General features: G+C 43.3%; 1 protein-coding gene across 4 annotated transcripts; it reads right to left on the minus strand.

Moving 5' to 3' along the window:
* Positions 1 to 1,475: 1,475 nt before the first annotated feature.
* ZNF3 (zinc finger protein 3) lies at positions 1,476 to 13,753 on the minus strand. Of its 4 annotated transcripts, XM_081090089.1 has the most exons (7): positions 13,487 to 13,589; positions 13,124 to 13,184; positions 12,265 to 12,367; positions 7,723 to 7,861; positions 6,958 to 7,049; positions 6,560 to 6,686; positions 1,476 to 4,684 (listed from the first exon to the last, which is right to left on the minus strand). In XM_081090089.1, the coding sequence occupies exons 4-7, from the start codon at positions 7,775 to 7,777 to the stop codon at positions 3,615 to 3,617; spliced, it is 1,344 nt and encodes a 447-aa protein (XP_080946215.1). In that variant the 5' UTR covers positions 7,778 to 7,861; positions 12,265 to 12,367; positions 13,124 to 13,184; positions 13,487 to 13,589; the 3' UTR covers positions 1,476 to 3,614. The 4 variants fall into 4 exon arrangements, with proteins under 4 accessions (XP_080946215.1, XP_080946213.1, XP_080946214.1 ...); XM_081090087.1 differs by lacking the exons at positions 13,124 to 13,184; positions 13,487 to 13,589 and adding an exon at positions 13,673 to 13,753 and having other exon boundaries at positions 7,723 to 7,840; XM_081090088.1 differs by lacking the exon at positions 13,124 to 13,184 and having other exon boundaries at positions 13,487 to 13,599.

Below are 13,753 nucleotides of genomic sequence, written 5' to 3' on the forward strand. Positions count from 1 at the left end.
CCAAAACCCTTGGGGCACAGGATGATGTTCCAACCAACTGAGCCACCTGGAGAGGGCAGGGCCCAATTCTTATTGAGGTCTCTTTCCCCCTATTGCAATCGTTCTGAATAAAATCTGTTTTACTCCTCTGCCAGCTCTGGCTTTTCACACATTTGATTTTCAGATGTGTGAAGAGGAGCACTAAGAATTAAGACCATACATTTATGTGGCAACCAGCTCAAGGAAAGCCTTGACTACATAAAGGGTTTGAATTTTATTTTGTAAGAAGAGCAGCCACTGAAACATTTTGATAAAGAAGTGAAAAATTAGGTATAGTGCTTTGGGGAGTGATTTGTAGTGAGAGAAAATGAAGATATCAATCCATTAGGAGACTATATAATTCAGGGGGGAATGAAGACCTGAACTCAAGTTAACAGCAATGGAAATGAAGAGGACGAACTATGGAGATTGTAGAATCATAACTGACAGGACAAGATCATTGCCTAGATAGGGTTCTCTTCAGAGGTGGGTGCCTCCCCATCTCACATGCAAGCCATCTGCCTGGGGCCCAGCCTCCACTAAGTAGAACCCTGAGCTCATTGTTATTATCTCACTGGGCAAGTCCAATTGTTTCCTCGTCTATAAAATGGGATCATACTAACAACTGCCTTACACACAGGTCACAGTGAGGATTAAATAATTTAATACATGAAAAACATTTGGAAAGGGGCCAGGTACAGTATATGCATATGTCATCTATTATTACCATCACTTGGAAATCCCACTTCCTCCATGATCTCAACTCTGAAAACTTCCCCTCTGATAATCTCTTGTCTTTTTACTGCATGCTCACTGAACCTGCACAGGATTGATGTTGGTTAGATGAAGAATACAAATAACTTAAAAACACAGGAGAGCCCTAGCTGGTTTGGCTCAGTGGATAGAGCGTCAGCCTTCGGACTGAAGGGTGCAGGGTTTGATTACGGTCAAGGCCACATGTCCAGGTTGTGGGCTCCATCCCCAGTAAGGGGCGTGCAGGAGGCAGCCGATCAATGATTCTCTCTCATCACTGATGTTTCTATCTCTTTCCCCCTCTCTGAAATCAGTAAAAATATATATTTAAAAATAAAAACTCAGAAGTTATGACTCTGAGAGGTTTGCAGAAATTTTGAGAGGGGGTATTGATGGGGAAGACAGATCTAATTTGAAACACATCATTTGAAACTTTTAAAAGATCCAAGTGTAAATGCCTTGCAGTCTGCCGGAGACCCAAGACTGGAGTTTGGGAGAGATCAGTACCACACCTGCAGATTTAAAACTTACTTGCGTCGAATAGTGGAGGCCTTGGAAATAAATGGGCTCACCAAGACAAACGGGTATCATATACATTAAGGATTGCTCAGTTAGGATTAAGAGGAATTGATGGGAATAGGAATAATCAGGGAAATGAGGTGAATAAAATGTTATGAAAATAGTTCGAGACATTTTTTAAAAAACATTTTTCATGTAATGACCCGCAATCAGTCTCAGGTCCCACTGAAAGGGAAAGAAATTTAAAACACATTAGGTGATCATAATACATGATCCAAAATTTTTTACAGGCTAGAGTTCCAGACACTTCCTCATCCTCTCCATTACTTTTTTGTTAGCATGCAACAGACTGAGGAGTCGCAGAGGGAAGGGGAGGGGGGGGGAGTGGGAAGGGATTAACCAAAGAACTTATATGCATATATGCAAAACCCATGCATAGTGCAGTGAAGGCTTAGAGAGGGGGAAGGAGTGAGGAAGAGGTCAATGGGGGGAAATAAAGGGGACATCTATCTGCAGTACTTTCAACAATAAACTTAAAATCTAAATATGCCCATTGCTACCCAACATCCAAGTAAGTTCTTATCAGGGATCCCATGCCCAGTAACCCTTCTAGCTTTAGTTGCTGATTTTAAGTATCATACCACACAGAATGATATGCAGCACAAGAAAACCTGTATGTGGATATAAAGGTGGGAGAGATTGTGTAAATGATGGAATAGTCTACAGTAGTATCTAGAGCAGTGGTTCTCAACCTTCCTAATGCCGCGACCCTTTAATACAGTTCCTCATGTTATGGTGACCCCCAACCATAAAATTATTTTCGTTGCTACTTCATAACTGTAATTTTGCTACTGTTATGAATCGTAATGTAAATATCTGATATGCAGAATGTATTTTCATTGTTACAAATTGAACATAATTAAAGCATAGTAATTAATCACAAAAACAATATGTAATTATATATGTGTTTTTCAATGGTCTTAGGCAACCCCTGTGAAAGGCTCGTCTGACCCCCAAAGGGGTCACGGCCCACAGGTTGAGAACCACTGATCTAGAGGAATATAATGGGAGTCCTGAAGGAAAGAGGTCACATGTTTGTGATTAAGAGAGAAATGGTTGGCTATAAAAATTTTTAAGGTTAATTTTTAGATTCCATTTACAGTCACTGTTTAAACTAAAATAAACTTGGCCCCTACACAAAAACACACTCAAGCCCTCCTTCTGAAAAACTATTCTGTTTAATAGTGCACTTCATTTATGCTACAGGATGAGCAGGATTGGGAAAACATCATGAGGTCATCCCTTCAGCTGGTAAATTCAGGAGCTCCATCTTAACCCAGCAAGGAGCCCTGCCACCAGGCACAGGCCAGAGCCTTCCTTCTCTGGGCTTTGCTCTTTGTTTGCATTCATACTCTGCTGTTGAAGTCAGAGGTGGGGTCAGAAGTTTGGCTGCTGGGCCAGATGTTACAGGTCATAGGTGACAGAGGGCAGGGCAAGCTGGCTGAGCAAGCTCCTTAAAAGCATCCTTAGTCACTAGGGTTTTAATTAAATAACTTTTTATCACAGGAGTGATGAGGAAGAGGGAGAGAAGAGGAAAGAAAACAAAGACCTATGCTAAAAGCTTTTGATCCATTTCCTCATGTTAGACTCACTGATTAGTTATATTTCCCAATTAGTCCTGGGTTCTCCAACAAAATTGCCAGAATGCTTTCAGAAACTCCTCACCCCCAATCAAATAACAAATCCCTCATCACCCTATTTCCTTATCAAAACTTAAAGCTGGATTAGGAACAGTGGCTTCCACGTACAGCATCCTTTCCCCTTTCTTTTTCTTTTTTTAACAGCTTGCAGTTACTTCAACGCATTTGAAATTCCTTTCCCTTCTCTCAGTAAGTAACAGGACCCAGAACATTCTTTCCACTGCCATCTGTGCTGACTATACTGACTCCAATAGAGGAATCCTTAGAATTTTACTCCTACTGTGCTTCCACCCTCACCTTGGTAAGAAAGGCTCCCTTGGTATGAGAAATACGGTCTAGTGCAAACTCCCTTCCATAACGGAAGGTGATTGGTCCCAGAGCTTCCCTCCATTTCCAGCACTTAATCTGCTGTTTGCCTCCTAATTTTTTAAGGCTGGTATTGTTCCTGGGGACACTGACCAGGTTGCTAATCACTGTGCCAGGATGAGTTGCCCAATTTTCCCCATTCTCTAAATGAAAGATTTGCATCAGAAGGGACACATCCGAAGTTGTTCATACTTTTATAGTAAGGCAGGGGGTCTTCAGATGCAGAGGAAGTGAGAAAAACAGGTGTGTGGCTCTCTTTCAAGTTGACTCTCTGATATTTAATTCAGCAGTAACTCTGAGAGAACTTTTGCTCATTCCCATTACATTCAAAGGCTTCTCTCCAGTGTGAATTCTCTGATGGCGAACAAGAGCTGAACTATACCTAAAGGCTTTCCCACACTCATTACATTCATAGGGATTCTCCCCTGTGTGAATTCTTTGATGCTGAATAAGGCCTGAACTATAGGTAAACTTTCCTCCACATTCCATACATTCATAGGGCTTCTCTCCAGTGTGGATTCTCTGGTGCTGGTAGAGGTGTGAGCTCTGGCTGAAGGCCTTCCCACACTCATTACATTCATAGGGCTTCTCTCCAGTGTGGATTCTCTGGTGATGAATGAGGGTAGAGCTTCTACTGAAGGCTTTCCCACATTCATTACAAGCATATGGTTTCTCTCCAGTGTGGATTCTCTGATGATGAGTAAGGGTGGAGCTCCAGCTAAAGGTTTTCCCACACTCGTTACATTCATAAGGTTTCTCTCCAGTGTGGATCCTTCTATGTAGAATGAGAGCAGAGCTACAACTGAAGGTCTTCCCACAATCATTACATTCATAAGGTTTCTCTCCAGTGTGGATTCTCTGATGCTGAATCAGATGTGAGCTCTGGCTGAAAGCCTTCCCACATTCACTACATTCATAGGGTTTTTCCCCAGTGTGAATTCTCTGATGTTGAATAAGGTCTGAAGTTCGATTAAAGCTCTTGCTACATTCATCACACTTATGGGGTCTGTCTCCCACAGAAAGTCTCTGATGTGAAATAAGGTTGGAACTCACAGTGAAGCTGTTCCCAAAATCATTATATTTCTCACTTCTCTCTATCATGGGGGTTAGCTTTTCCTCAACTGTCACTTGACCAAAATCTTGTATCTTCCTATGCAGTTTTTCTCCAGAAGAGTTCCCCAGCTGCCTCTTGAGACTGACTTCTTTTTCATAGGCTTCTTCAAACTTAAGACCCTGAGAAATATCCTTTTGGAATCTTCCCAATAGCACCCCATCTGATTCTGTATCTTCAGAAATTTCTTGGTCATGCTCAGTTCTGGTCTCACCATCTGGCACAATACAAAATACAAACATCACTGGTTCCTTGTGGAAAAATCAAAACCAGAGGACAGGAATAATCATGGGCATGCCTCTTATCTGCCCAGGCTGTGTGTAGCTAAGGCAAAATAAGAGAAGAGGAAACAGGGAAGGAGAAAGGCAGGAAGCAAAACTGAGATAACAGCTAGAAGTATAGAGAAAATTGGATTGTAAGGAGAGAATGGATCAGGTAGAGGCAGGGAGGAGCATGTTGTTTAATGAAGTGAGAAAGTCCTCGGAGGGGTTAAAGACTATAGATATAATTTGGGAGATGGTGACTACCAGAACTGTTTAAGAAAAGTGGGGAAGGTGTTGAGAAACAGTAGCAGAGCAGGAAGGAACACCAAGGTTGACGTCATTAGTGACCCCCTACAGCCCTAGGTGAAAAGAATACTTGTTTGTAGCTGTGCCACATATGTCAAATTCAGGAAACAGGCGAAAGTCCATTTCTGGGCCTTAGGCCTAGAAGGCTATGCTATGATGTGAGAATATGTAAACAATTTCCATATTTGATTGCTCTATTTTCACTGTCTTAGAAATAAAGGGAACTTCACACACACAAAATAACTATAAAGGGTCTAGATATTAGCATTTTTAGGCTGTCAATAAAAAAGTGTTAGGAACAGAAATAGCTATTCCTCCCTCACCTGAACAGGTACCTTTCAGAATCTCTCTGTTCTTAATTCCCTTCAAACCCAGGACCCTCAGCTCTTCCTCACCCTAGATATGTCAAAATACAGAAACAGGAGCCCTGGTTGGCAAGCTCAGTGGTTAGAGCGTCGGCCTGCACACCAAAGGATCTCGGGTTTGATGCCCAGTCAAGGGCACATACCTGGGTTGCAGGTTCGATCCCTGGCCACAATCAGGACGTGCTTGGGAAGCAACCAATCAATGTGTCTCTCTCACATTGCTGTTTCTCTCTCTCTCTCCTCCCTTTCCCCCTCCCTTCTATATGATCTAAAAAAAGATCAATGGAAAAAATATCCTCATTCCTTGGATGAAGATTAAAAAAACAACAACACAACAACACAGTAATGGGAATACTGCTCATGGGAAAAAACATGGAACAAGGTTTTATCCTGCTCATATCAAGCAGGCCCAGAGCTCAATCCCAGACCTAGGATCTGCAGGGCACAGAAAGGAAATGTCAGGGAGGTCTCAATTAGGAGTTGGGAAGACCTGGCACTGCTCAGGAAAGTGTTTTCACTGAAAGTAGGAAAGAGACAAGGAATTAACAGTCTACAGACTAAAGGTTAAAAAGATAATTGCTCCCTATACCAAATTAAAATTTCTACCAGAGCAGCAGTTGCATTAGATCATGAACAAACCAACAAGTTCCTAGAGGCAGTTCAACAGACAAGGGAAGGAGGTAGACAGAGTTCCAGAATGTTCACTTGGGCACAGACCAGTACTTCACAAGTTCAGGGATCCCAATATGCTAATCTTTTGGAAAAGTCTCTGGATTATATGTTAAATTCTAAGAATAGCATGGGAAAAAGCATCATATTTGGACTTAAAAGACCAGGGCTTGAGCTGCCACCAACCAGGTATAGGACCATGTGTAAAACACAAGACCTCTGACCTCCCTTTCCTCACCTATAAAATGAGGATAATTCTTGCTACTTCCACGGCTATTACTGTGAAGATTAAGTGAGAGAATATATATACGAAACCTCTTTATAAACTGCAAAGTACTATACAAATGGGAGTTACTATAATTACTGTTAGAATTTTCTGAGACTAAGTCGGTCCTTAGTTAATTATTTTCACTGACTCAACTGTTATTAGCAAATAAGGAAGCAAAGAAATGCCAAGGGAGTTTTATTGAAAAAGCATTAACTCCTTACCCAATGAGAATACATTCCCATAATTCTCCAGCATCACATCTCTATAGAGATCCCTCTGAGCAGGCTCCAAACGCTTCCACTCCTTCCGGATAAAGTACACAGCCACATCCTCAAATGTCACCAACTCCTGCAACAACACATTCCTGCATGCAATTTCAGGAGTAGGACTGGCAGCACCAAAAAAATAATCTGAGATGGGGCTGAATAATATTTGGGAATCTGGGGAAAGGTAATTAGGGTGAAGAGCGATGACAGTCCAAGAAAGAAAGTCTTACTCGCAGGAAAGGACCACAGTCCTGATGGAGTGAATTGTGGTTGGGGCATTGCCTGGGATGTTGCTGTACCAAAAATATCCATAAAATGGGGACGGAAAAGAGGGTAAGGGGACCACAGCTTACCTGGGACTTGGCCTTTAGGAGTGCAGCTGCCAGCATCTCATCCCCCAGACTGTCCTTGTTGGAAAATGTGGGAACTTTTGAGGAAGGAAGACCTGAGGACAATAAAAGGGTCTATGAGTGAGTCTATCTGCTGCTGTCTGGCCTCCCAACTTACAGAAAACGCATAGGGTCCTGGGACAACCTAGGACCCATTCCTCTGACATTTTTAAGCTCACTTCCTCTGCAGCTAAGGGTGCTTATAACAGGCACAATTAGTGTGGGCACATCCTAAAGAGAGATGTCTAAAGCCTTACTGATTCCTGCTCTCTGCTCTGCCCTCAGTCCCTTCCTCCTCTCCAGTCACCCTACTCTCAATGAAAGTTGCCCAGTCCTATAATTACTGATGTGTTCTTGTCCATTCTCCCAAACTTGGCCAGAAACACAGGCTGTCCTGCTCATATCCTTTCCATCATTTGCCACATCACTGAATTCAAACTATCACATGAAGTTCTCTTAGACCAGAGGAAAACTAGGAGCTCCACCCCATCCCTGACTGAAGACATAACACTCCATCCCCCAGGATCTACAAATCCCAAAACACTGTTGTCTGCTACAAAGCCCATAGAAAATGGAATTTGGTGACTGTCACAGTTTTCTTAATCTTGCACAAGGAACCCACAGACCTTAATCATATCAGGATTCTAGCAGTTATCCTAGTACCTGAAATTTCAATAGATAACTGTTGAATGACTGAATAAAAGAATAAATGAATCCCCTATTCCATACCACTCTCAAGCAGGGACTGAGGTTCCTGAGATGCATGATCATCCTGAGTTTCCATGGGTAAGGTCAGAAGCTCCTGTCTCTGGTCTCCTATTTGCAGACTCAGCAGGAAATAGGTTTTCTGAATGAGAAAGAGGAAGCACTGCAGAAGCAAAGGTTCAAGGTTAAAAGATTTAAAAACACACACAACCCACCTCCTGAATACAGAGAGGGGAACTAGCATTTTAGTTAGTACCCAAGAACAATGAGAGAAAATGCAGCAACTGGGGCTAGTCTTTAAGACCTTGGTGAATATACTTACTCCTACTCCCTGTAATGAGATTACAGGAGAATCACTAAAAGTACCTCGACAATATCCTACCTTTGGCTCTGCACAAAAGTGAGGGATATTTATAACAACAAAAAACGGAGAATACCAGTGCCAAATAATGATATTAGTGGAATGAAATACTAAGCAACTATCCAAATGAAAAATATCAGAGTAAAGTGAAAAAAAGAGTACACATATAGATTGCAAAATGTGTAAGCATCATACACATTTTAAGAATACTTGGGGGGAAAAAAAGAATATTTGGGCCCAACTGGTATGGCTCAGTGGTTGAGCATGGACCTATAAACCAGAAGGTCATAGTCCGATCCCAGTCAGGCACATGCCCAGGTTGCTGGCTGGATTCCCCAGTGTGGGCATGCAAGAGGCAGCTGATCAATGATTCTCTCTCATCAATGTTTCTTTCTCTCTCCCTTCCGCTCTGAAATAAAAATATACTTAAAAAAATATTTGGGATAATGGAGAAAGCTATTTGTTTATAGAAGAGTAAAAAAAAAACCCCTCATAAACACTAGAATTGGCAGGAGAAAAAAACACTTTATTAGGTTTCTAGCTGTTATATTAAAATAAGCTGTCATAATTAGAGGAAAAGGGACCATGAAAGAGCACCCAAATAACAGAGATCAGAGAAGCTTAATGAGTACTCTCTCTCATTTTAAAAAACCTGGGGAAACAACACCTGTTTCACAGAACTAGGTCAAACACTCTATTAAATTAAATGAGGTAAATTCTTTCTCCCCTTTCTTTCTAAAATGGTTTTCTGCTTTCAGTCCCAGTCATAGGTGGAATACTGTCGAAGAATTTGAGCCCTTTTTGTGGCCTTCCTGAATCTCATTACAGGGACTGGGTGTATATATTCACCCGGATCTAAAAGACTAGTCCCAGCCCTCGTTGCTTTGGCTCAGTGGTTAGAGCACTGGACCAACGGGTTCAGGGTTCAATTCCTGGCTAAGGGTATGTACCTCAGTTGTGGATTGATCCCCTGTCCAGTCGGGGAGCATGTGGGAGGCAACCGATCAATGTGTCTCTCTCACGTGGATGTTTCTCTCTCCCCTAACCCCTTCCACCCGCCCTTCCATTCTGTCTGAAAATCTGGAAAAAAAATACCCTTGAGTGAGGATTAAAGAATAATAATAATGATAATGGTAAAAATCTACATATATAAAAGGCTAATATGTTAAGTGTCAAACTGTCCAGGTAATGGCATCACATAGCAATGCCTGGCTTCCTCTCCCTAGTGACGACTAGCCTCCTTACAGTTTCTTTAGCCCAGGAACATGATTTGCTTTATAGCCAGGTGCAAACATTTCACACTTTAACCAAATGTCTGTGAAGTGTTTTCCCATGCCTCATCTCATTTGATCCTCACAGAAGTCCTGGAGTAGGTAGATAGGAGACTCGGTGGAATCCTATTTTCTTTTCATTAGTCAGAAAATGGAGATCTAGAAAGTTTAGAAACTTGACCCAACTGAAAAGAAGAAATGGTGGACCTTGAAAATGACTTCAGGTTTTCTCACTGTGCAGAATATAGTCAAACACTGATGCAGCTAAATATTTTACCCTTTGTTCTCCCTGTGTGATCTATAATAATAATGTGCTTCAAGTTGATATTTACTGCTATGTTGCTGACAATTACCTGAAAAAGAAGTTGGGGTGCTTCACTGGGCTGGAAAAAGTTTAGCTACATCAGAAAGCAGGTCTAATTAAGCAAGTTTACTTTCTATATATGTAAAAGGCTAAGGTGACTCACGCATGCACAATACATATAAAGCTCTCGCTGGCACCAATCACATGCATGTTTTGATCTGTCATTGCCGATTGTGAATTTGGTTGACACTTCTATTATAAAGGGTGAATAGCGATATTGAAATATTTCTTCTAATTAATTTCCTTTCAATGTGCACGAATCTGTGCACCGGGCCACTAGTAAGTAAATAAGAGACTAGTCCTAGTTGCTGTTTCCTCTCACTGAGAAGGTAACAGCCAACTTTCTTTTTATCTCCCTTCTCTCCTAATACATTTCCTTGGGTCAGAATATAAATCCCTGAACCAGGGAGCAATACTTTTTTAAAAATACGATTACTGATTACTCTGTTTTTATCCCTCCTAATGTCCCCAATACGCAGCTACTACAACAAGCAAAATAGATCTTTTCTCTGGCCCTAGTGAATAAAATGTAACATTAACACCTAATCTAAGTTGTGATCTCAGGTAAAAGTTTCCACTTCCCTGAATACAGTGGCAAGAAACAACAGATCTAGACCCTGACCGGGTAGCTCAGTTAGTTAGAATGCCATCCTAATACACCAACCAAGGTTGCAGGTTCGATCCACGGTCAGGGCACATACAAGAAGCAACCAATGAATGTATAAATAAGTGGAACAACAAATCAATGTTTCTCCCCTTCCCCCTTCCTCTGTCTCTTTCAAATAAATAAAGAAACAGATCTAGAATAGATGCAGTAGCCACCCGAGCATCCTTATCCTCAAGCAAGGGAAAAAAACACACAACACTCTGGATTTTGTTTACCCCCATCCCCTTTACGTATTTGCTCATATAACAACAAAGCTGAGTGCCAACTGTATTGCAAAGCTCTACTAAAAGGAGTAAAAAGCCAGGAACAATATTTGCTGTATCATCAGACTGCTGCATTCACATAGGCATAAAAAGAGGAGGGGCCCGCCCTAACCGGTTTGGCTTAGTGGATAGAGCATGGGCCTGCGGACTGAAGGGTCTCAGGTTCGATTTTGGTCAAGGGCATGTACCTTGGTTGTGGGCACATCCCCAGTAGGGAGTGTGCAGGAGGCAGCTGATCAATGTTTCTCTCTCATTGATGTTTCTAACTCTCTATCCCTCTCCCTTCCTCTCTGTAAAAAAAAATCAATAATTTTTTTTTTAAAGGGGGGGAGGGGCCCAGTCTGAGAGCCACTGAGAGTTCAGAGAACTCTAGTTTTTGGGCAACAAAGGGGTATAAAATGCTCACTACCAACACCATTACACAGTGAAAAGCATTTTTAAAAAGTATATATTGCCGAAACCGGTTTGGCTCAGTGGATAGAGCATCGGCCTGCAGACTGAAAGGTCCCAGGTTCGATTCCGGTCAAGGGCATGTACCTGGGTTGCGGGCGTATCCCCAGTAGGAGATGTGCAGGAGGCAGCTGATCGATGTTTCTCTCTCATCGATGTTTCTAACTCTCTATCTCTCTCCCTTCCTCTCTGTAAAAAATCAATAAAATATATTTAAAATAAATATATACATATATATATATATTATTTTTTTTTTTTTTTTTGCCCTAACCGGTTTGGCTCAGTGGATAGAGCATCAGCCTGTGGACTCAAGGGTCCCAGGTTTGATTCCAGTCAAGGGCATGTACCTTGGTTGTGGGCACTTACCTTGGTTGTGGGCACATCCCCAGTAGGGGGTGTGCAGGAGGCAGCTAATCGATGTTTCTCTCTCATCGATGTTTCTAGCTCTCTATCCTTCTCCCTTCCTCTCTGTAAAAAATGAATAAAATATATTTAAAAAAAAAAATATATATATATATATATATATATATATATATATATATATATTTTATTGATTTCAGAGAGGAAGGGAGAGGGAGATATAGAAACATCAATGATGAGAGAAACCTGCACGCCCCTACAATCTGGCATGGGTCCTGACCTCCCAGTTCATAGGTCCACGCTCAACCACTGATCCACACCAGTCAGGCTGAAAAGCACTGCATCAGGTATGAGCCAGGCCCACCAGCTCAAGGTGGATAACTACCCTCTTGCCACTAACACTCTCCCAGCTAGGTCCCTTTTAACAATGTCTCAGAGCCAGCCATCTCTTTGTTCCTATCAACCAACTTTACAATTTCCAGGACTATTTATAAGCACACATCCCCAGTAAACCAGCTCTCCATCCAAACCCTCCTTAGAAAGAAAATCAGAGGCTCTGACTCCAGAGAGAAAAAGCAATGCTCCCTTCTCACAGCTGGGTTAACCAAAGCTGGAAATCAAAGGCATATTGTTGAGAACAAGTCCGCAGTGTCTAGAGCAGTAAACAATGCTTCTCACAGAGAAAAAAAAGAAATCTCCATTGTGCTCCCACAGCTTCAGGTGCAGGCAGGGCCCTTCCCCTGCTCCACTGCCAACTCCTCTCCCCAGAGCTGCTTCTGGGAACTGAGAAAGATGACCTGGTGGTGAAAACGAGCCATGGAGAGCTTTACCTGCTGTATTCTTTCCCACCTTCTTTGGAGTTATCTCTCCGCAGCAATTACTGGGAGCCTCTGCTCAAGTTCCTGGGAATTCTGACTTTAGTTGATGCCAATGCTGTACGATTAAGGGGAAAAAAGAAAAAAAGAATTTTAAACACTCACATAAACTCCACTTCTAATCTAGGTATTTACAGATAAGGGGGGGAAAGAGATGCATGCTAAAAATATACTAATTAAGATCACAACTGGTATTTGTGTAGCACGGCTAAAGAAAGTGGAAAGGGAACTGAAAGTACCTCCCATTCAGTGTGAGGAACGTCTCCTAAAGTTCCTAACGCTGTCAGCTAACTTGCTAGATACTCTCAATACTTCAGCAAGGGTGCCTTCTGTCCCACTGCTGCACAGCTTAGCCACCAGATGGTAAGCTGAAAACCCAAGCCCTTGGACCTTCACCTTACAGAGGCCTCGTGGCGCGTGGAGCTTCAGCGATAGAATCTTCTTCCACCCAATTGTTCAAAACCGAATGATGCCCACTCTCCACAAACATCTCTTCTTGGGGATAAATACCTATAGTTTCTCTAATTAGTCCCTAAGTTTCACGTGCATCGATCGTCCTCTGGAAGTTTACACATGCCCTTCCGAGTGTAAACACCGGATCTCTGTTCCATCCCACGTCAAAAGCGCATCCAATACAGTTGCAAATGGGGGCCAAACAGTGGTACGGCTCACCATAAAAGACTCGACTTACAGGACGCCAGAGGATGACGCCCATAATCGGAGTCTGCACTCGCTCCCAGACCTAGTTCTAACGATGCACACACTTCGAAGAACTCGTTCTCTAACCCTAAAACCCAGGGAAGTAAAATCAGACCTCCTCTCCTGCCGCAGGCGCGAAGAACGGTGCAGACCTCCATGAAAAGCGTCTCGGAGAACTGCCAAGTGAGCGTCGCTGTCATCAGCGATTTAAAGGCAGGGACCCTTCTACAGCCACAGAGGACCTTGAAGCGCTCGAGCGGGGCTCTAAGTCACAAAGCCAGAACCACAGCCCCTTTCTCCCCTCCCTCGCCGGGTACCGCCCAGGGGAAGGGCGTCCCGGGGAAGCGGCGTCGGGGACCGGCACCCTGCTCCGGGCGGGCTCGGGGACCCCACGGGCCGCAGCGGCGCGGACACCACGCCCTTCCCCGGCGACCACCGCCTCCGTCTCCCCGCGAGCCCCGAGGGCGGCCGGACTCACCCTGGAGGCAGGGACGGAAGACTTGGGGGGTCCGGACACGGACCAGGCCCCGCTGGACACTGTCACAGACCCACACACCAGGGACAGAACAAAGAACGGAAGCGCCTCCGTTTCGCTTCCGGGTCGGTCCTTTTTTTTTTTTTTTTTTTTTTGGCCCCCACTACCCCTTGCCCGCCCCGCACACACCTGTCTCCTCTAGGAAACTGGGATGTCTCCGCCTCTCGGTGGTTTACTGACTGGGCGTTCAGGCCTCCGCCCCCGCCCGCC

Source organism: Myotis nattereri (genome assembly GCF_964212035.1).
Source record: "Myotis nattereri genome assembly, chromosome: 4".
NCBI classification, from domain to species: domain Eukaryota; kingdom Metazoa; phylum Chordata; class Mammalia; order Chiroptera; family Vespertilionidae; genus Myotis; species Myotis nattereri.